We start from the raw sequence: 22526 nt of genomic DNA on the forward strand, positions 1-22526 counted from the left end.
AGCTGGGCACCAGGAGCAACACGACAGGAACCAATGAGGCTACAGTGCTGTGAGTGCTATGAAACGGGTTATAAAGGGCGGTTGGAGCCAGTTCCTCCCATCCCTTGAGGGCCAAAGTAAACAGCCTACATACGTGTAGCCTCTGCATTTCTAAGTAAATATCAGAAGGAAAGGAAAGAACACATTTTGCCTGATATGGTTACTTTAATTTGTGTTAATTTTATGGACCTTGGAACAGAACGAGCATCTTGTATTCCACGAAAATATGTTCTTATTAACTTTTATATTAGAGGAGAATGTTCTAACTGGCAACAAACTTGGAAATTTACATGCAGAATCCAATCTTTGAAGAGGCTGTGCATCAATCTACATGTGTTTTGCTCTTGGGACTATCTCGTTTCTCCTCTGTTCCTCCCCATCTTTCTCTAGCAGTAATTTTAGTTTGCTTTGGGGTTTTAATTTTCATTCTCTTTTATGAAAGTGTGTATGTGTATGTGTGGGAATAAGTGGGGTGAAGTAAGAAAAGTTATCAAATACATAAAAGGTCATAAGAACAAAGAAAGAATAAAAAGCCAAAAATTAACAGTTTTGCATATACTCTTTTCTTGTATTTTTCTAAATTCTTACCATTAGTAATGCATATTGAACAGTCTAAATAATTTAGAGTAACAACACTGTGCTTTTTACTTCTAATTTAATATTTCTTTTAGTATCTTACTATTACGTTCTTTTTGTCATTAAATGAATTAAAAGTCTGTAGACTAATATCGAATTTGATACTTCAAAAGTAGTAAAAACCATATGAGCTTTCCTGTGACAAACTGACTAGCTACAGTTGATACTGCTATTGAAACTGTTACAAACTACTCACAGAACTAAAAATAAAGAGGTATTTTTTCCTTAACCACAAGTAGAAAAATCCATGGTAAAGTGAATGCACTCTGCTACGAGTGTAAAATGTAAGGTACTGAGTCAACATCCCCAGCTGTTGCTAAGAGAGGGAAAGCTTCCCCTTCTCCAAGTGGCCATGTTCCCAAGTGGAGGTGAATAGAGGACAAGAGGGGGTGGATGGGGGTGATGAGACCCAGATTCTGTAGAGAGCCAGGACCTGTTGATGAGTTAGTGGGTGGTAATAACAGCGTTTTTCATGAGACAGATCCAACAGTGTTCATCCAACAGTAAGAATCATTATGTGCTGTGGTCTGGCTGAGAGAGGCATTCCTTTTTTTTTTTTTTTAAGGGAAGAAATAATTAGAAATCAACATAAACAGAAAATGTGATAGTTTAATGGTAATGAATCTGCATGAGTGTGAGTCCATAACTACTAACTTCACATTCTTGAATGAAACAAACTTCAGTTTGTGCTAAAAACAAACTCCACTTTGTTATATTATGAATAAACTTGGATATTCTTGCTACATAGCATGCTAAAGTAGCATATCTGATGGCTGAAGCCTTAGCATAAGCAAACAGCAAGTGAGAGACTTGTGGTATTTTAACAGGCACTAGAAGATGTACAAATAGTGAGTATACCATTTAAAAAAAATCCGGATTTATATATCACATATAAAATCCTGAGCAAAGAAAGTAAGTGCATTTTTCCTAGATTCACAAAATTGCTAACATAATTGAAGAGGAATATACATACACCTTTGTAAGTATACGCATCTTTATATTTATGTGCATGGCTCCCTGCATTGCGACCTCATTCAGAAATGAGTCTCACCCACTTTCTAGAAGAGCACAGGGACAGGGTGAAGAGGTACTGGCTCTGCACTCATCTAGAGTCTGGTTTTGAACCCCAGTTCCATGTTTTCTAGCTGAATTACCAATATTTATTTTTTTATCCAGTTAATCATTTAAAAAATTAAATTATTCAACATCCACACATTATTCTAATTAGTAAGCATACAAAGATGAATATAACCAATTATCTGTGTCAACAAATTTCCATTCTGATTATTTATTTAGACTAAAGTTGTTTAATCTCTTTGAGCCTAGGCTTCCTCATCTGTAACATGGGAATATTTTCTTGACATATTTTGAGAAGATTAAGTGAGATGCTATGTAAAGCACCTAGCACTCTCATAGGCAATCATCAAAATCATAGGTATAAGACACTTTGTTTAACTCAAGAGGCACTAAACCCATCCTGTGTTATCATCATCCACATTTGAAGTAGCTGGCAGCTTTATCCAATAATGACTCTTAGAAACCTCTAAACATGGCCGGATGTGGTGGTTTACGCCTGTAATCTGAGCACTTTGGAGGCCAAGGCGGGCGGATCACCTGAGGTCAGGAGTTCAAGTTCAAGAAACCTCTAAACAAGGAGGCTGAAAAGAGGGCACATACTGAGGCTTCTAACACAGGCAGTGTGAGGAACTTGGGGAGTCAGAAACTCACCAACAGTCATAAAGAGTGACTACTTTTTAAGGACCACAGACACAGATTTTGATAGGAGTCATAAACATTCTGGGCAAGAAAACCTCTGGGCACTAGCAGCTCAATGAGGAGATGCACCTACTTAAACAGACTGAAAAAGGTAAGATATGGCATAGAAATGATAGTGATATGGTACTGAGAAATCAAAGGTCTATGTGGCACAGAGAAACCCAATGTCTAAAGATTCTAAACTTTGCTGTGTGTAAAAATGGCCTGGATTACTTGTTTATAATGAAGAGGTACAGATGCCACTCCTATAGATTTTGATTTGGAAGTGTATCCAGTGGATTTAGCTAGCTGCATTGATAAGAAGCATCCCAGGTGAATCTGACAAAGGTGATATAAATACCACACTTTCAGTATCCATTATTATTATCTTCACAAATAATTGTTTACACAATAATTACTGGAAGCTCATACTGGGAGACAAAACGTAATCTCTGACTCAAGAAGCCTACAATAGAATTAATAAAATAGTATTTTTATATTCTGAAAACCATAAATGTATGGACTAGAAATTTAATGCAAGAAATTAAAAGACAGGAGCAATTACTGATAATGTAGATATCTAAACACTACAGAGAGCAGTTAGGAATGGTTACCGAACTTGAAGGAACAGAAAAATTGAGACAAATGGAAAGTGGGAGAGGGAAAGTGTTATGAACAAAAATGCTTTATGTAGAAATACATACATAACATTTGAGAGGATGACGAATTTACCTGTGGAATTTAAAAGGCTCTTGAAGTTCTTCCTTTTCCCTTAAATTTGCAGATGAGAATACTGAGATGCATATAGTCAGCTTCCAGGGGACAGAATCATAAACTCTGGGAACTTTAGAAGTATCTAGTTCAAACTGCTTCCCCACAACAGTCTATTTGATTATGTCTAGTAAAACAAATATCATGATATTTGGGGAAAGCCCATACAATTGTTTTATAATGATATTGATTGATTGATTGATTGAGAAGGAATCTCTCTCTGTCACTCAGGCTGGAGTGCAGTGGCACCAACTCTGCTCATTGCAACCTCTGCCTCCCAGTTCAAGTGATTCTCCTGCCTCAGCCTCCCAAATAGCTGGGACTACAAGTTTGCACCAACACCCTTGTCCAATTTTTATGTTTTTAGTACAGACAGGGTTTCACCATTTGGCCAGTCTGGTCTTGAACTCCTGGTCTCAAGTGATCCTCCAACCTCAGCCTCCCAAAGTGCTGGGATTACAGGTGTGAGTCACCATGCCCGGCCTATAACAACATTTATTAATAAACATCTCATCATATCAAAACTCAACCATTTCTCTAGAAAGTTCTACTACCATAGAGAACACCCAGTAAGTTTTCTGCTTTTTCCTGAAGACAGTTTGTCAAACAATGCTTGATGCTCTTGCTTCTGTATCTCCTTCTCCCCACAGTAAGCTCATTCATGGGTATTCAGATGGCACAGGACGTTAAAGATCTGCCAGTTCACATTGTCAGTTAGTAAGAATCATGTCTATAATAATGATTTCCTCTAATCTACATGCCTTTCTTGTCAAACCCAAAGGAATTATACTAATAGTAGGAACTTCAGGGTAGATGTATGAGAACTGTGGTAGTGCAGGAAAGGTCAGAGATTGTAGAAAAGCAAAACAACCATCCCCCTACTAGAACCTTGAGGCTAAGTTCTGCAACTTACTAGCCTTGTGATACCATGCAAATAACTTACCATCTTTGAACTTTAACTGTAAAGAGTATGATAAAATCTGCTCTGCCCATTCCAAAAGGGTGTCAAAAAAGTCAAATAAGATGAGAAAGTGTCTATGTGCTGTACAAAATCATATTAATATAAGTTATTGCTAATCATGGGCAAAATGATACTTTTCCAGCTCAGGACCAGATTTAAACCTTCCTCATTCCCAGGAACAGAATAAGAATATATTTGATGAGAAAACTGGTAACTGTGTTTGGTAAGAGTATGGTATGTGTAATTGGTTTGGTTTTTAAAATTGTGCCTTATCATGAGCCGTCTTAGTTTAGGGCAACAGGTTATTGTAACTTTTTAAAGTTGGGCATTTCTTGAAGTAAGGAAATAAAGAAATTGTGAAGCAACTCCTCAGTCAATGAACAGATACTTATCTCCAAAAAGACCATTATTAGACAAATAAGAAATCAGATTGGCAGCAGATCCACAGAGCCCTTCTGTGGAATGCCAACTCTTGGAACCATCTGCTGTGTAACATTTGGTATTACAGAATGGCCACAGGAGTTATTTCTACTCTTGGCTCCAATGCAAAGTGACTTCAACGAAGTCGCTTACTTATCTGGTCTCTGTCTTCTTCAGTAACATGAGTGGTTTATGATGCATATATAATTCACAAAAATCTTCCTAGCTGTTAAAACTGTTGTGCACTTATTTACATGTGCTTTTCTTTTTTTTTGGCGGGGGGTGGAGCGGGGGACAAGGTCTCAGTCTGTTGCTCAGGCTGCAGTGCAGAGGCATGATTACAGTTCACTCCAACCTCGAAATCCAGGGTTCAGGTGATTCTCTCATTTCAGCCCCACAGTAACTGAGACTACAGGCATGAGCCACCATGCCCAGCTAATTTTTGTACTTTTTGTACAGATATGGTTTCATCATGTTGCCCAGGTTGGTCTCCAACTCCTGGGCTCAAGAGATTTGCCCTCCTTGGCCTCTCAAAATGCTGGGATTACCAGCGAGAGCCACCACGATTAATAGACATGTGCTTTTTATACAGCAGTAAATGGCTGAAGATGCTATAATCAGGAATCTAGGGGTCCTTCTCATCCTCATCTCCAGTCACCTTTCCTACAGATTCTACTTCCCTAATTAATAGAGTTCACATCTTTCCATTTCCTACTACCAGCACTGCTACCATTACCAATCAGAGGGATCTTTTAAGAACAATAATTGTGATCTTATTGGGCCTCTGATTTAAAATCAGTTTAAAGCATGGCCTGGCACTTCCCAAGTAACCACTCTGTCAACTAGTCTGGTTTATTTTCTCACACCCTTAAGTTTTATCTAATGAGGAATTAGTAGTTCCATCTCAGTTGCAAAGAGAGCTATTTCTCATTTAAACCCCCTCTGGCATTCTCTTTTACAGACTTAATGAAAAGCAGAGTGTAATGGGGAAAGCTATTCATTAGGTCAGAAGATCTAGATGTACATTTTAGGTTTACTATCTCTGGCTCCATCATTTCGATCTGTTCCTTAGTTGTTTTCAGCTTCTTTGTTTATAAAAATAGAACAAAGTATCATGAAATTGTTGGGAAGGTGGTATGAGATAAACTTGTGGAGGTAGCTGGTAGTTGTCTTTCTTTACTCAAAGCCCTTAACGAGTTAGCGATCACATACAGAAAAGAATTGAATCAAGTTATTTTCAAGACTCTGAATTTTGCTAACTGATATCTTTAAAGTTATCAACTAATGTTAGAAAAGGTCATCAACAGAGTTACATAAGAATCCAAATAACTTGTTGACATGTGTTTGCCAAACTGGTGCTTTAAGTAGACTGACTTCTATGTTTTATGTGGTGGTTATGGGGTTACCATAAAAGTTTTGAAAATGCTTCAGAGATATGGACAAAAATGCACTATTTTTAAATGTACAATATGTTAGTGTTTGGTAAAAGTAATTCTAGTTAATGAACTAGTGTGAATGTTCAGCTATAGAAATTAGTCAATGTGCCAGAAACGGAAATTCACTCAGCCAAGCTATGCCACTCCATTCCAAGGCTTACTTAAAAAGGCTAACTACATTTAAAGTGGACGATAACATACTTCCTATGATTGTCACAAATGGCATGCTAAGTAATGACTCCTGTTCATTGCTCATATATTTTAAGACAAGAAAGTACCAGAAGGCCTAATAAATTCCCATGTTTTCAGTTAATTTTCCTTCCACCTTCCTGCTTCATCCCTATATGCTGTCTAGTTCAGCTTTGTCTCTATTTCCCAGAGAAAAATCTGGGTATGTATTAGGTTTATTGTAAACTAATTTCCAATGATATTTAAACAAATCTAAAAAAGAAATACTATACAGCTTAGAAATGATATCTAAAGTGCTCTAATTCATCTTTAGCCAAATATTGTTTTTTGATTCTGAATTCATATTTTCTTTCCTTAACCACTGCAAAATACTACAAGGGCAAGTTTCAGGTGTGTTTTGCTCATTTTTGTAATTTTAGCACATAATAAATGTTTAATAAAGAGCTATTAAATAAATAAATGTTTGATATTGTAGTTAGTGCTAAGTTCAATTTTGATTTTTCCATAATTTCCCCCAAGATTTCTTTTTTGCCTTGTTAGCTTTTAAAAAATATGGTCTAAAAATTTCATGAACATGGAAAAATAAACTTCAAGTTTTGAATTCAGGCCCTAACTCAGCATTCTAGACATTTTGACGGGCAGCTATCTAAGGTTAGAGCATACTACAAAAATGAAAAGGGAAAGCTCATTGATCTTAGCGTTGGAGGGATGGACTTCAAGATCAGTTTTCTGCTTTCACATAAATGAAAGATTATGAATTCACTGATATAGTGGATGCAATCAAATCACAGACTAAATGATTTGTCTAAATTATAGAGCAGTGTACAAATTAAAATCAATGTCCCTGTCTACTAAGGTGGGATTTTTTTCACTACAGTCAAATCGAGAACATCTAGATTCTAAGAAGGTAATTAGAAAGACATGATTCTCTTACAATTAAGTTTATAAAGTATCTATTTCATATTCTATAGATCCATTTTTATTTTCTTGCTCATTCATAGCAAATACAGTATTCAAGTAGGATTCAATTGGAAACTTAGCAGTGAATCACTGCCATTATGTTTGAAGCAAAACAAAAAGGAGAATTCCATTGCATATGTTTTAACATTATTTACACTGAACTTTTTCTAAAATGATTTTTCACAAAAATCTTAAAATTTAAAAAGTCCTATCTGTAATGAAGAAAAAAACTCTAGATATTAAGAAGAAATCTCATATTGTGACTTATCAACCAAGAAATGAAATTAAGATTCACAGGTTTTTATATCTTAATGTAGGCCTTAAATCATCAAGGGAAGTAGGAAAAATTAACTCGTCTAAAAGACATATGCCTTTCCTAGTCAAGTATCAAATTAATGCTTTAGCATTAATTTGAAATCCAGTCAATGACGTTTCTGAGGTTTTTAATTGCTTAGCTGTGTAATCCCCTAGTATATAATAAACACTTGAAAATGCTGTACAAACAGGAAAGCTCAGAAAGGGAACACTGGTTTGCTTTCACCTCTTGAGGCCTAGGGTGCTGCCCTGTTTTAATAAATGATATTTGATATAAGGCTTAGAGCTCAGACATTATCCTTTTTAGTAGTTCTTGAATAATAATATGGATACCAGAGCTTGCATCAGATCAGATCTCAGATATGTTACTTCATTTTGATGAGAATTTGGAGAACTATCCAAGAATTGCATTTGAACTGGCATGATGATACGATTTGTAATTGCCCCCACCTTTTTTAATGCCATTAAAGCACCAGTAGCCAGTTTTTACTATTTTTCAATTTAAATGAACTCATTTCCCTTGTATCCTGTGCACAATAAAAAAAAAAGTCATCTGTATAGTGATAACTTAAAATAATATTTTGCAGTTCAAATTATCTACAGTTCATACTAATTCCTCTCTTGATTCTTTTTCCTTTAGCCTTTTCTCTAGTATACAGTATCAGAATTTATGCATCAGATAGCATCAGACCTGCTGTTGCAAACACTACTAAGATCTATCATTTAGGAACAGTTACTTAAACTTCGTTTAATCTCTAATGGAAAGGAGTTTTATAAATATTTATATCAGAACAGTTGTCCGAATGAATCCTGAAAAATTGCTGGCATACTCCCAGGATTGGGGGCTGGTGCTGGGGGAGAGGGGAGATTCCTGGTTATACAATTTTAAGCAATCCTAGAATTTCGGGGGTCTTCCTGCTAGAATATGAAGGGTTTGTATTAACAAAAAGGTACTTCAGTGCACAGAGCAATTCAAGTAAAGTATTTGAACAGCCACTTTAGTTTATTGCTCTTGTAAAAATGACTCTCCATTTGCTTCAGGTTTAAAGTAAAGGGATTATTTAGGTTTCAGAGACCCAGTAAATAAATTGTCTATGAGGAAAGAAATTTGTACAAGAAGTGTGAAGAAACACACCAAACTTACTCTGTGCAATGATTCTCAAGGTGCTTAATCCATAGAAATGACTTGTTCCTCCCCTGAGTTGCTAAGTAGTCAGCATAAGAGTTGGTTGGGGAGAACTGAAATCTGCCAAGATAAATGCCAAGATAAATGCAGCACTGTTTTATAAATTAACTCGGCTGTCTGTGTCTTTATTTTTTCTGTGGAAGATTCTAAAATTAAGACTGTTCAACTCATTTTAGTAGTGGTTTAGAATTTGGAGAGTGGACGAGGAAGTGTTTGAGTTAGGAAGGGTGATGAAAATATCCTACACTGGAAAATCTTGGCAATTTTCATTTGAATGTGTTCTTATCTGATGAACTATAGCACTTCAGCCCAACAGCTTGTGAATTAAGTAGTTTGGCTAAAAACTATTACATAAAGGTTTCTAGGATTGTAAGCTCTCCTTAGAATACATACTAAGTTCAGAGGCAAACAGTTTAAAATGAATTCCTGGAATGTCAATGGAAAGTCCACATGGATACTGAAGATGGTAATTATAGCATGAAATGGTTTGGAGCTTCTCTTGCTGCAACTCTTCCTTATTCTATTAGAAACTAAACTTTGGAGTATGGTCACATAATGCCTACAGGTTTAAAAACACAGGCTGGCTGTGATAGCAAATGTTATTGATTATACTAGGGCCAAGTATGCATCTATGTGATACTGCAAGCCTAACTGGCCTCCAAGGAAATACCACTGATCTATGCTAAAAGCTCGGATCTACATCAAGATCTGGACAGAATTAGAAAGTTGGCTGGATGTCTTAGAAATGTGCTATCCAAAAGAGAGGCTGGCCCTTTTAAATTATATTCAGTCTTTATGGAGGGGGCTGAGAGTTACCATATTGAGGATGGCATGAAATGAGAGTGTGTGAATTCAAGTCAGAGGGCCTAAGGATACCATGTTTGGACCTTGTTCCTTGTTACCAAACATGTGATGAGGGACTTTTTGGACTCTAGATAAAAAAAACTCATAAATTGAAAAACAAAATTAAATTCTATAAGAAACAAATATGTAGCTTCTCAGTATGTCCTCAGTTTGTGGCCAAGCAGTATTTGTTTATATCTTTTGTATTTTATGGCAGAAACTACACGACAAGTGGTGCAAGTAACACAAGAGAAAAGTTTTGCTGCTAGCTGTTTCAAAAATTAGGATTCTTCTATTGTTTGGTTATCTTATTGTCAATATAAGACTAAAGAAAACCAAACATATTGTTCCACTATATTGGCCATAGTGATAATCAGGTCATTATAACTATTAGGTTATAATGTGTGCAAGGACAGGGTTTATTTGCCTACCAAATGATACCTGGTGATTTCCAGTTGCCAGAGAAGGCTAGCCAGAAAAGTAGTTTGACTTCCTGTCTGTAGATTTAAAATAATCAATGTCACTCATCCACATATTTAAACAGAGAACTGGTAGTCTAAGTTGAAATGAGTATTGAAATATACTGAAGTCATTCTGAACCATAAAGACTTACCATTATAAGGACAGTGTCTTTGAACTTACCGTTATAAGGACAGTGTCTTTGAATTTGCAACTTACCATTATAAGGACAGTATCTTTGTTCAGTTAAAGATCCGTCATATGAAGTGATAGAGTATCTTCTCTGGGTATCCCAGCCAATGGTTTCAAAGGCAAACTTTTACTTTGGCTATTGAGCAAGAATACATTTGTGCTACTTGAATGTTTTCTTAGGGAAAGGTTTAACAATCTTTTAATTTCTCAAATATTAAAAGCTTAAAATTATAGCACCACTTACTTGTTGATAATTTCTACTTAGATACTTACAGCACCATGTTTCTAAAGTGAATTGCTTTCAATACAAGAAATCATAAGTTTGTTCTAGCTCCAGAGATTTTAGAACTGCTGGCCTGATATAATGTACTACCGTTTTCTTGTTGCCAGATGTTACTTCAATAATATAATATTTAAGGTGACCTAAGGATGTTTATAAGAATTCCTTTCTTCCATTTCCATGCTAGTCAGACACCTTTTTAAAATGAACTTAGATTAAATTCCTTGTGTTCTTTTTATCTACTCAGGAAGGGAGGAAAACTTGCAATGATCAAGCAAGAATTCTCTATGTGGGCATGTACATTCACACAGGCAGACAAGGTGGTTTATGAGGATAATGACATAAGCTGTGCACATACTCTTGCATGCTTAGGGTAAATAACCTATTGAGAAAACAAATTAGTGGAAAATCATTGTTTTCTGGTATATTTCCTACTCTCTGGAACTTATGATTGCTCCCCATCCTTAGGGACAAGTAACTAGGTCTGACGATGGAGCAATGGCTAAAGCTCTCTGTGATGACCTTCCTCCCAAAGAGCCTGGCTTTTTTCAGTCTAATTACTTTTGGCAATTGCAGTTATTGGGATTTGGCCTAGTGACTCATTGAAACCTGTATTATCCCAAAGAGCTCCCTTAACTAGCAGAATTAAGTCTGTCAGGAAGCCCAGACTTCCACCTCACTTTTACGTGGAGCTCTCCCCAGTTTATGGCAAGATTTGAAAATCCTTCATGGACTAAAAAAGACTCATAAACAAGATTTAATAGAGATAACTACCCAAAGAAGAGCACATTAGGAGTGAAGTAGAAATGATAAGTTCATGAATAAATGACCCACTGCAAAACTGAATCCATTAAGGTATAGTTAAAACTGCGCTATTTATAGTAGTTTTACTGATCACCAGTAGTCAATCTAAAGTGAGTCAGGAATTGTAGAAACTATAAAAGAAAAGGACATTTATTTCTCGTCAGGCATTTCCTAACCATTAAGTCTTCCCTAAAAGCAAGGACTCTAGGGCACATTACCAATCATCTAGTAAGAAATTTAAAACAGTTGTTTATTATTAAGTAGCTTTGAAAAAAAGTTGAGTATGGCTAATGCCCATCTTCTACAACTGTCCAACTTATTGCCTCCTCTGCACAGTATAGCTCGGCAGCAAACACACTTGCCCATGGTATGTACCTCGCCTAGTAGCTGTGTTCTTATTCTATGAAGCCAGAATCTGTTACATTCACTAGTGTGTCCTACTGTGTGCATTTTGCTCTGTTCTTTTGACTGAGATAATTTTCTGTCAGACAGTCTTGCCTGTACCAGCCAGTGCTACAAGTTTAACAATACTCTACTGATCAACAATACAGATCAATAGGGTATTGATCAATAATGTCAGATTACTTTATGTTTTACACTACTGTTTGTTCAAATGACATCCATCTCATTTCTAATCACACTTCACCCACATCTAGCCTTCCCAAAACTGGCATGGTTTTCAGTGGTTGCTTAGCTGCAATAGTCATTCTTGCATTCAGGGTCTTACAATATTTCTTAGTCTTGGCTGCACATTAGAATCACCAGAACTACTTAAAAAATATGGATATTCAGGTCCCATCCCCAAAGATTATTCCATTTGTTCTAGAGTGAAGTCTGGGCATTAGTATCTTTTTAAAAGATCCCCAGGAGATTCTAATGTGAACTCAGGGCTGAAAAATCATTGTACCAAAACCCATAAAGCAAGAATTCAGAGTGGAGGTTATTGTTAACGCTCATGGTAAAAGTAATATAAATAACAGACTTTATGAAGTGCCATAAAGATAACTTTTTCTGGATAACAAAAACTAGCCAGTAAAATATCTATTGTGGTTGTAAATTACATAGAAGGATTCAGATTTTTTTTTTTTTGAGACAGAGCCTTAATCTGTTGCCTGGGTGGAGTGCAGTGGTGCCACCTCGGTTCACTGCAACCTCAGACTCGCAGGTTCAAGTGATTCTCCTGCCTCAGCATCCTCAGCAGCTGGGATTAAAGGCACGGGTCACCACGCCTAGCTAACTATTATATTTTTTAGTAGAGACAGGGTTTCACCATGTTGACCAGGCTGATCTCGATCTCTTGACCTTGTGATCTACCCCCTCGGCCTCCCAAAGTCCTGGGATTATAGACATGAGCCACTGAGCCCAGCCGGATTCTGATTTTTAACTGCAAAATTAGAGACTTTGCCCACATCCTCATGCGTACATTAATCTTTTCTTGGTTATGCACACTGTAGATGGAAATAATAATCATAGAGTCTTTCATATAAACTGTGCAATCCTATTGCTTTTAATGAAGAAAAATTAGCAAATTTTGATGTTTAAAAGCCATCAATAAGACAGGTTTAAGGAAAGAGAGGACAAAGGATAAAGAAAAGAAAACATTGTAGAGGAGGGTATTTGAATACCAGAAGCAAACTTTAGAGTAAATGTTTGAAAAAAAGACGTACGGTTTGTTAAATGAGGAGGAGGAGAGAAGGAGGAAAGAAGAGAAAGTAAGAGAAAGAAAAAGTGAGGCGGAATTTAGAAAATGCACCCGTGATTGCCTCCAATCCTAATAGTTAAGGTGGGGCGATGAATCAAAGGAGGATCTTGAAGTCAAGCCTAGAGTGGAAACTGAGGTTCACCCCACTTCCTTGAGTGATCAACTAAAGTGGACTATTGGCACATTCCTTATAGGTACGTATGAAGATCAAGTGAGATGATTTTTGCAAAAGCATCAAGCAAAGAATCTGGCATTTACTAGTGATTACAACATGGGATCTATTGAGTAATAATTATTATCATAATACTTTAATAAGTACACATGCATATTAAGATATCTATCTATCTATCTATCTATCTATCTATCTATCTATCTATCTATCTAATCTAAATATAATAATGGCTCTGAGAGCTAAAAAGCTGTTGTTTGCCATGTGGCGTTTACACATCTTTGGCATATTATTTCTTGTTGGCAAAATGTGATTGATATTTCCTTTGCTTATATGACAGCCTTTGTTAAGATGACAGTGTTCTTACCTTTAAAGTCTCTTTGTAGAATAGGGGAACAAAACAATGAGAAAGGACTGCTCATTTTCTTACCAACTTTTTGAGCATATGTTAAGAAAACAGTGTTCTAAAATAAGCAGCTCACAAATTCTGTTATTTTATATTGTGCGGTAGTGGTTTGTATTATGTGGTTATAAAATGGGGGCTGCTTTACCACTTACTCTCAGGAATGTGCTTTGTATTGGGGTATAATTATAAATATGCTTACCAGCTAGTTTTCTAAGGACAATTTTTGCGAGTTAATATAGCACATTGCATTACTGTGTGTTCATTTTAGAAACGTGTTTTAAGGTAACTAGATCTGATCCCATGCCCATGCCAAGTGCTCAGAAGAGGACTAGGAGAATAAACTGCTTCTGATACAGAAGCCCTAAAAATAGGAGAAAAAAGGGAGAGAGCTTAGGAGGTTGGCTGTTACTAAGGCTCCACAATTACTCAGTGAGGATGTTGTGGAAGTGATCCCCACAGTGTGTGTCTTTCAAGGACTGGATTCTTTCAAGTTGTATCCCTTCCTGAGATTCTCTTATATTAAGAGAGCATACTTTGTAGAGAAATCTACTTAAAAGTAGAACACTTTACTGTTATGAACAGATACCGGGCCCAAATTCAATGGTTCAAAATTTTATTTTTACACCTTATGGAAACTTGCCTTTCCTTATCACAGTTTTTCAGGTCTCCTTATGCTCTGTGGCAAAGTTCCACAGGTAATAAGGCCTCTAAGTACAATTTTCAGCTGCAAGATTTGGCAGCTAACAACTATAGCTCATGATACCAGTGACCATCCTCTTATGTAACACAGAGAGTATTATAAAAACCATAAAAAACCACAGTTGAAAATGATATATTAAACTACTTAAAACAGACAAGGTACTTTAATGTAATTAATCTTATGTTGATATTATCAAGAAGAGTGAGTCTCAATGTCAGCACAGCACATATATTTTTACACCCCCATATCAGTAGGAGAGCACACACTTTTATAATAATAAACATCATTTTATGTGACTGACTCTAAAGAACTTGTGTTCAGCCCTGATACTCTAATCCCAGGTGTTTCAAGTTTTGAGTTTCTAAATTTCCTACTGCCTCCTAAAAGAGAAACAGATTTCCAACAAGACCTGCTTCTCTTACTTTTCTTTTTTCCTTTTTGTCTCCATCATTTTTCCATTCACCCAGACCCGAGTCCTTCTACTCCAAAGCTCATTGCCAAATAGGGCCTCCATCTCTTTCCCTTTCATATCCAATTAACTGCCAAGAACTACTGATTTGATCAAAAGAAATTATCTGCTGTAGATACTGTCTTGTGTAGTCATTCGCTGTTGTAGCATAGGGCCTTATCTTCTTAAACCTGGACTACTGTAAATCATCTCTTCCTCATCCTTACCGGCCACCTCTGAAAACCCGCCCTGCTAGGGAAGCTATGAAGTGACCCTTGAGTCAGTATTCTGATCCAGCTCCCTAAACCTGAGCCTAAGGACAAGACCCTGGACCCTGCTATAGACTGAGTACGCCGATTGTTGCTGTGACTATGGTTTTTGGACAATAAAAGATGTGAATGATGGGATATATAATAATTAATTCATTCTTCACTTTGATCAGTTACTACTCATCAATTAACCTGTATGTGATGAATTTACTTATAATAAATGAATGTTTATGTTTGTGTGTACTCTTAAGCTTTAGCTGTTAAATTTAGTTGAAAGAAGACAAGTAAGTTATTATTTAACTCCCTAGTTGTGACTTATATTTGTGTACCAAAAGATTAAATGTTGAGGAGACTATAGGGGTCACTGAGATTTAAGTTTTTGATCAACCTCCTCACTTTGCAGATAAAGAACTTCAGCCTGGTGTAGTAAAAGGACTTTCTTGGGTTATTCAGGCATTAGCAGCAACGCTGGATCTAGAACCCAGGTCTTCAACTTCTTAGTCTACCTTTTCTCGACATACACTGAGGAGCCTTCCTCCTCAGGTCTCAGACTCTACCACAAGCTTATGATACTTGCAATTCATTAAATTCTAAGGGTCAGATGAAACATTAATAAGGTGGTGTTTTGAAGAATAGATTAGATGCTTGCATAAAACGTAAGGACAGTTAAAAGTCATTAAATATTTATTTAATTGAATAATCATATTCTTTAGTACCAATGAATTTTCTCTAAAAAAATTCAGGGACCAGATAGCACCTAGGTCCCTTGCTGAGATTACAAATAAAGCAGAAATGCTCTATCAGATAAGAGGCACCTGCAATCCTGTTTTTTAAAAATAAAATCTGAATATTATTCTAACGGTTTAAATGTGAAAAGAATTCAGGTGTTTTGCTTAAAAGTGCTATGTTATTGATTCTTTAGAGCAGAAAATGGGATTCATAGCAATCGATGACATTTAGATATTTAGCATTCTCAGCACCCCCACAATCTTTGAGAATGGAACACTCCATTCTTTTCAGTATTGGTGGGTGACTACTTTAATCAGAATGCCAATAATATTCCTAAATGGAAAGACCTGATGGGCAGAATTGCATAAACAGAAAAGATAGCTAGCACCTTTTACAGATGCATATACTATCCCTCATGTATTTTGTTAAGGTATAGTTGCAAAACATTGCAAATTTGCTAGATTGTCAAACAGATATAAATCTAAGATAATTCAATCATGTGGAACCCTGAGAAAAATATCTAATTAAGAAAGCAATCTACGTTTTCTCTTAAGATCAAAGGCCAAGCCAAAAAAATCTATGCAATTTACGATGCAACATTTTTTCAAATTTTCATTCTCAAAAAAAAAAAAAAAAAAAATCCCATCACAGAATGCACTGTTACAAGAAATAGTCCTAACCAAGTCAAACACAGAATTTCAACACACTGTCTTGCATGGTCCTTACCGTGCTCTCAAAACTTAATGATGTTTTCCTAATGGTAACCAAAGTTCTTTCTTACATTTCATGAAGCACAATATCCACTCTGATGACATTTCAAAAATTCATTACTTGGAAAAGAATTTTTTGGGGTGGGGATGGGATGTGTGAGTGAATAGTGAAGAAGTAGGAAGAGAGAGATCAAGACAATGTCCAATATAAAACATTTGGATGGAGATAATGGGGAAATACAATTTGGTAATTGTATTTTTTGATAGTTCATTCTTATAGTTGCAGAGGTGTTTTTTGGTCTTAACTCTACATAGGGCTCTGACAACTCTACATAGTACTCTGTCAACATTGCACAGGATTCAAAGGAATTATTGCAACTAAAAAAAGATTAACCATTTAACTAGAAAATATTTTAGATTTTTAGTAGCAATCTGGATACCTCTGTCCAGATTCAAATCATCTAAAATTATCAGATGACTAATAAATTCATTTTGTAGCAATGTAGCAAGGGTTTTCCCATAATAACTTGAAAATAAAATTTTACTGCACATTGTAATTCCCATTCATTGCTTTCTGGGGACCTGATTTGTACAATATTAAATACTAGGGAATTATTTAATGGAGAAATGATTTAGTAAAGCTTATCTACTTATAAGTTCAAATACTCTTCATATTTCATGCTTAAAGGAGTATTGAAATAACAACATTAAATCAGTTTCATATTCATTCTTATATTCTCATTACTTGAGTAACTTGGGACTAAAAAGACAGTATTTTTAAATTGCCATTTCTAATGTTCTTGTTAAATCCTTCTATTAAAGTAATAAACAGAGAATTAAAATAGTACCACCATGGGATATTTTGAGAAACAACCCTGATGATGTAATGATTAAATTTGAATTCACAAAGATGTTTTTCCTTGCATTTACAGGTTACCACTACTGGATATAAATTTGCATTTGCCTTGATTTATACAGCTATTACATGACATGTCAAAGAATATACTTTCTTCAGCAAATTCTATTCATGTCTCTATCTTTAAAACACTGTTACTCTCAAAATAAGGTAGATTGGTGACAAATGTAGACAAGCGAGAAAGATGTATTGTAGTCAATATCCAAACAAAACTTTCATTTGAAATTAATACTACAAAAGGTATAATAGAATTAAAGATTTTTTTCTATTTTATCAGTTAACTTGCTATTTTCCAGGATTCACAATATAATCACAAAGAGTGTATCATAATTTCAAAGAATGGTTCAACATCTGAAACAATGTCATGAGCAATGACCAGTACATACCAATAGTCTGTTTATATTTTATTACCGTTAACATTATTTCCTTTGTATTTTTTCTCTCTTTCTTTAGACTTCTTTGTGAAAGACTTGCAAAGTTTTATAGATTGTGCAATGGGTGCTTTTGAATTATTATGCATATAATGACTTTTAAAAACTTGTATTTATATAGAATCTGAACAATTAAAACGCAGTTACTAGATGGCATCAAATAAAAAGGATACTAAATGACATCTGATGTTTCTAACAATAACCTTCTGGCATAATATAATCCTACAGTATTTTCTAGATAATCAAATAACATTGTATTCAATTTAGGAAGCTTTATTATTAGGTATTTCATTCTTTATTGATCACCATTGTATAATAAATAATATCAGTTCAAACATTTCCAGTCAAGGAGAACAGTTTATTCCCTAAACCTATTGAATAAATAATGGTCTGCATACCATCTAATTTATTATTTAATAAACCTCATATGTTCTCTATGACCAGAATATAGAATAAATGTGTACATAACTGAGATTCATGGCAGGAGACAAGTTCCACTTTCTAGATGTATGGCATTATGTAGGTTACTTAGCCTCTTTTTCTCAGATCTTTTCTTTGTAAGATGGAAAGTACCTGCCCCTACATTTCAGTGGTTATTTCAGGGCCCAAGTGACTAATGGAAGCAAAAATGTGATGCCCCACTAAGATATTGTGGCTATGATTATGGAAAAATTGCTTCTTAATGTTATTGGCACACAATCTGGAATTCACAGGTTGAGTCATTTTTAGGAGCTGTATAGCAATTCAAATAGATAAAAATGTATCGTGTATTTATTCACCCATAACTAAATAGATATTTTAAAGTGCAAGACTCTTATTTAAAAATATTGTTTCTTTTATGAGAAGAAAGACTTGTGTGTAATAACTAGGATCACTAGTTTATATCAGAGTAAAGACTAATGGGATTACAGTTGTTTTAGGGAAACAGGATAATACTGTTGTGGATTTATTTGCTATTTCTGAGGATAAGGCATGTTTCTTTAGACATGACAATATTTAACACTGCAAATGAATGTTCTTGTTTACAAAAAACTTTCCTACCAAAACAATCAAGAGAGACCATTAAAATTTTTCTAAAACAGTTTTTAACACCTTAATTTTCTACCTGTCGTGTCTTCACTGATGATTTTAAGAAATTGAAACTATTTATCTACAGGCCAGAAGATTCCTTAAAAATTCACTTAATTGTCTCTTGAAGAAAAAAATTAGGAAAGAGGGTTTTTTTGAAAACACGTTTGACCACTACATGTTTTCATTTTTAAAACTTTTCCTAATCCTTACTAGAGAAACAGGAACTGTGAATTGAGTCTTTTCATTCGTTTTTTTCCCCCAGAGATTTCCAAACAAATGCTATGTATGAGTTTGTGCACACGCAGTTTGACCTTGAGTTTCTGGGCATTTAAAGAGGACCTCTCTACCCTCCACGCCTTCCTCATTAAGTCGTACTGCACCTGCCAAAAGTCTAGTCTGTCTCCTCCGAGGACGCAAGGGGTCGCCCCTCTCCCAGGATTGCACCAGCGAACTACGCTGCAAACGCAGACTCAAAAGTGCAGAGCAAGAGCATCGCTGCGGGAGCTGTCTCCCAGTCCCTCTCCCACAGAATAATTGGAATTGCAACCCAATTCCACCCATCCCCTTTCATCCCCGCAACCCAAACAGAGGTCGCCTTTGACTTGGCCTTGAGACGATTAAGGCAAGTGGAAAAGCAGTTTGCCTTTTGACTCCTCTCTGGCCTAACCTAGAGGTGCACCATCCCACAGCTCCCGCAAGCCTTGAGGCAGCGCCCGGGGACAGCTTCCTGTGCCGTGGTCCTCGCTGGGGGAGGTGGGAGCAAATGGACCGCGAGCTTCCTTTCCTGTGTCTTCCTTCATAACCAGGGGTCCCAACGCTGCAAAGCGAGACGCCTCTGACACTCAGTACCCTGTCCCGCCTTGACAAGTGTGTGGCTCTCAGCCCGGCGGGGGGGGGGGTCTTCTGTGGGGGTAAAGGAAGGAGCGGACTCTGGGCATCGGCTGGAAGAGCGGATGGAAAGCAGAGCGGGGTTCGCTTCAGCTCGGCCTCCCTGTGCCCACAGAGCCCGAGAATCAATTCGCCAGGCTAGACCCTGGGAGAAGAGGAGGCGGGGACCTCCAGGCGCGAGTACACCGCTGAACCCCAGGCCGCCCCTTCCGCGTCCAGGCCTGAACGAAAGAGTGGGTGGGGAGTTACCAGAGTACACACCATTCGGAGGCCAAGAATAATAAATTGGATGCCCTGAGATATTTAGTTTGGGTTCTCCTGCCCCCTGCTAGGCGATCCTAAAGGCGGTGAAACCGGGCCAGGGCCCCTGTCGCTCTGGCCCTGCCACCTTTTTTAAAGGCAATTTTCAGGTGAATCAAACCTTGTCTAGCGGAGGCCAGCAACACAAAGGGAGCTTTCAGGGGACCCTCATGCCCAGGGGCAGGGCAGGGACAAACAGCAGCCGAGAAGCGATTATTAAATTTCCATCTCACACAAGCCCGTGTTGTGTCCTCCTCGCTGCTCCGACGCCTGCCCCGAAAGGCTTCCCGGGCGGGACGCTGGGAGAGGGATCCGCTTGGAGAACCAGGTGGGGCCGCTGGTCGCGGGCTGCACGCCGCAGATGTGCTAGGGGCCAGAGCAGCAGCATCGTTCCCTGCCCTCGCGAGCCCCAGGAAGGGTTTCCTCCTCCCTCTCCCCACCAGCGCCCCCAACGAGAGCCAGGGTCGCCCCTTCTCTGCTGTCTGCGAAGGGACTCCCGATGGGAACACAGACACTAGAGCAGCGAGCGCGCCAGGCTAACCTGGACCGAGGAGAGGTGACACCTTCGCAGCTCTCCCTTCATCTCGGGAAGATTCCACCTTTCAGACAGAGCAGCCCGGGTTGAGGCTGCCCTGGTAGTGTCCGCTTAACCCCAGCTAGGGCACTGTCTTAATAAGCCATCACAATCCAACCTTCCAAATAACAGCATTAAGGGCAGCGAGGAGGCGAATCTTTAGGGGGAACCCCATCTTCCTTACGTGTGTGTCTCAGGGGATACACTTGAAAGGGTCAGAGATGGTACAGACACTCACGTGTGACAGCCAAGAGAAAACCTGGAAACTCAGCAGCTACGGCTCCCACAGTTGGGGTGCTGCTGTCTTCACCCCTCGGGCTTGGGACGTCGGGCAGCTCTGCAAACGCGCAGACACGCGAACCCCCAGCGCCTCGCGCGCCCTTTGGCTCCGCTGGTGCGTGTCGGGGATGCGGCCGCGCAGGCGCTGGCTCCCTGGCGTCCTGGCCGGGTAACGGGCTCGCGGCTATAGGAGTGCAGCCTAAGGGCCCAGCCGAGGTCTCCCCGCGCGAGGCGGAGTCGCGAGGTGAGAGGGTGCCGCGGCCGCGCCTCCCCCGGCATTTACTCAGTTTCAGGGCATCCTGTGTCTGGGCGTCCCAACTGCCTAGGGCTGGGTGCCCCTGTCCCATCCTCAAAAGGAAAGCACAAATCCCGGGTGCAAGTCTAACCCAGGACCTAACTTTCCAGCGAACCTCAACTTACCAGGGGGCGGAAGCCACCTTAGCGCCGCGTCCGCCCGTCCCCCGCATCGGCTGGGATGCTGCGGAAGGCAGGGGCGCAGACGGGCAGGCGTGAAAGACGCCGTCCATACCCCTAGAGCCCGAACCGGCATCTCCACTGAGAGGCGCAGGGCGCAGGGCGGGAGGACCGCCGCCGTTGGGAGCCGGTTCCGGACAGGCAAAGAGACCCGACAGGTGAACGCGGCGGGAGGGAGCAAACGCATAAAAAACCCTGCACTTACTTCTTCGCTGGCGCCTTCCCCGGGAGGCGTTTTGGCTGCCGATGTATTCCATAAAGTTCAAAATGATAAAAAACCAAGAAATCAGTCGCAAGTGCATAGTAACCCAGTAATGCTTCCCTTCTTTTTCTCCTTTTTCTTTTGATTGTTAATTATATTTAATGTTTTTAAAAGTATATGTAGGTGTTAGGCGTATATAGAGAGTGCCCGAGCAGCGGGACTTCTCCTCTCACATCCGATAGGCGTGCTGTGATGGCAAGCGAAGCGGGGAGGGTGGACAGGGAAACCAACTATTGTACTTTCAAATTATCCAAGCACTGAACTGCGGCGGCTTCGCTGGGTTGGCTGGCATCGCCGCGAACCGGAGTTCCAGGAGCCGCCGGGGCGGCCGCAGGTAGCATGTTGTGCGGCAGCTGCCGCAGGCGGGATCCGGGCGGGCGAGCGGCGGCGGCGGCGGCAGCGGCGGCCCCTTGGGCTCAGAAACTGCGGCGGCTGCGGCTGCAGCGGCGGGGGCCCCGGGAGAGCAGGGGAGCGGGCGCCGTCGGCACTGCGGCCATGGCCAAGGGGCGGCTGAGAGACCCCGAGCTGCTTCTGGCGTGCGCGAGCAGGAGACGCTCCAGTGTTGGGCTGGGCTCCCGGGAGCACCCCATAGGGGAGGAGGAGGAGGGCAGGGAGGGGGGAGGGGGAGGAGGGCAGAGCGGGGAGGGGGGATGGCTGTGGGGGGCGGGGGGAGCTCGGGGGCGGGGAAGGAAACTGCTGGAGCAACAACCCTGAGCGACCTCAATAACTTTCAATTTCAAGAGGGAAAGAGGGAGCTGGAAAAGTACAGGCGTTGCGATTTGGCAGAGGGACGGGAAGAGGCGCCTAAGGGGTCCCGGGTCTACTGCGGAGCATCTCTGGACACTGCAGTGACGGCGGGAGAACCCGAGCCGGGAGAATGGGGAAAGCAGTGCGTGCGAAGAGCCCCTCAGAAGGGCAGCTCCGGCGGGGAGACTTGGGCGCCCTGGGGCTG

The 22526-nt window shown here is 39.3% G+C and overlaps 1 protein-coding gene across 2 annotated transcripts in view; it reads right to left on the bottom strand.

The window, feature by feature from the left end:
* The window catches only part of RSPO3 (R-spondin 3), an 80801-nt gene extending 58949 nt beyond the window's left edge, over positions 1 to 21852 (bottom strand). The window contains exon 1 of one of the 2 annotated variants that reach the window (XM_064360716.1): positions 21518 to 21852. In XM_064360716.1, coding sequence (XP_064216786.1) covers positions 21518 to 21614 — 97 coding nt within the window. In that variant the 5' untranslated portion in view covers positions 21615 to 21852. The remainder of the gene's footprint in view (positions 1 to 21517) is intronic. The other variant, XM_012444156.3, reaches the window with a different exon arrangement.
* Between the last annotated feature and the right edge of the window lie 674 nt (positions 21853 to 22526).

This window comes from Aotus nancymaae, unplaced genomic scaffold (assembly GCF_030222135.1).
Source record: "Aotus nancymaae isolate 86718 unplaced genomic scaffold, 86718_ANA_hifiasm-v0.15.2.pri h1tg000040l, whole genome shotgun sequence".
NCBI lineage: Eukaryota > Metazoa > Chordata > Mammalia > Primates > Aotidae > Aotus > Aotus nancymaae.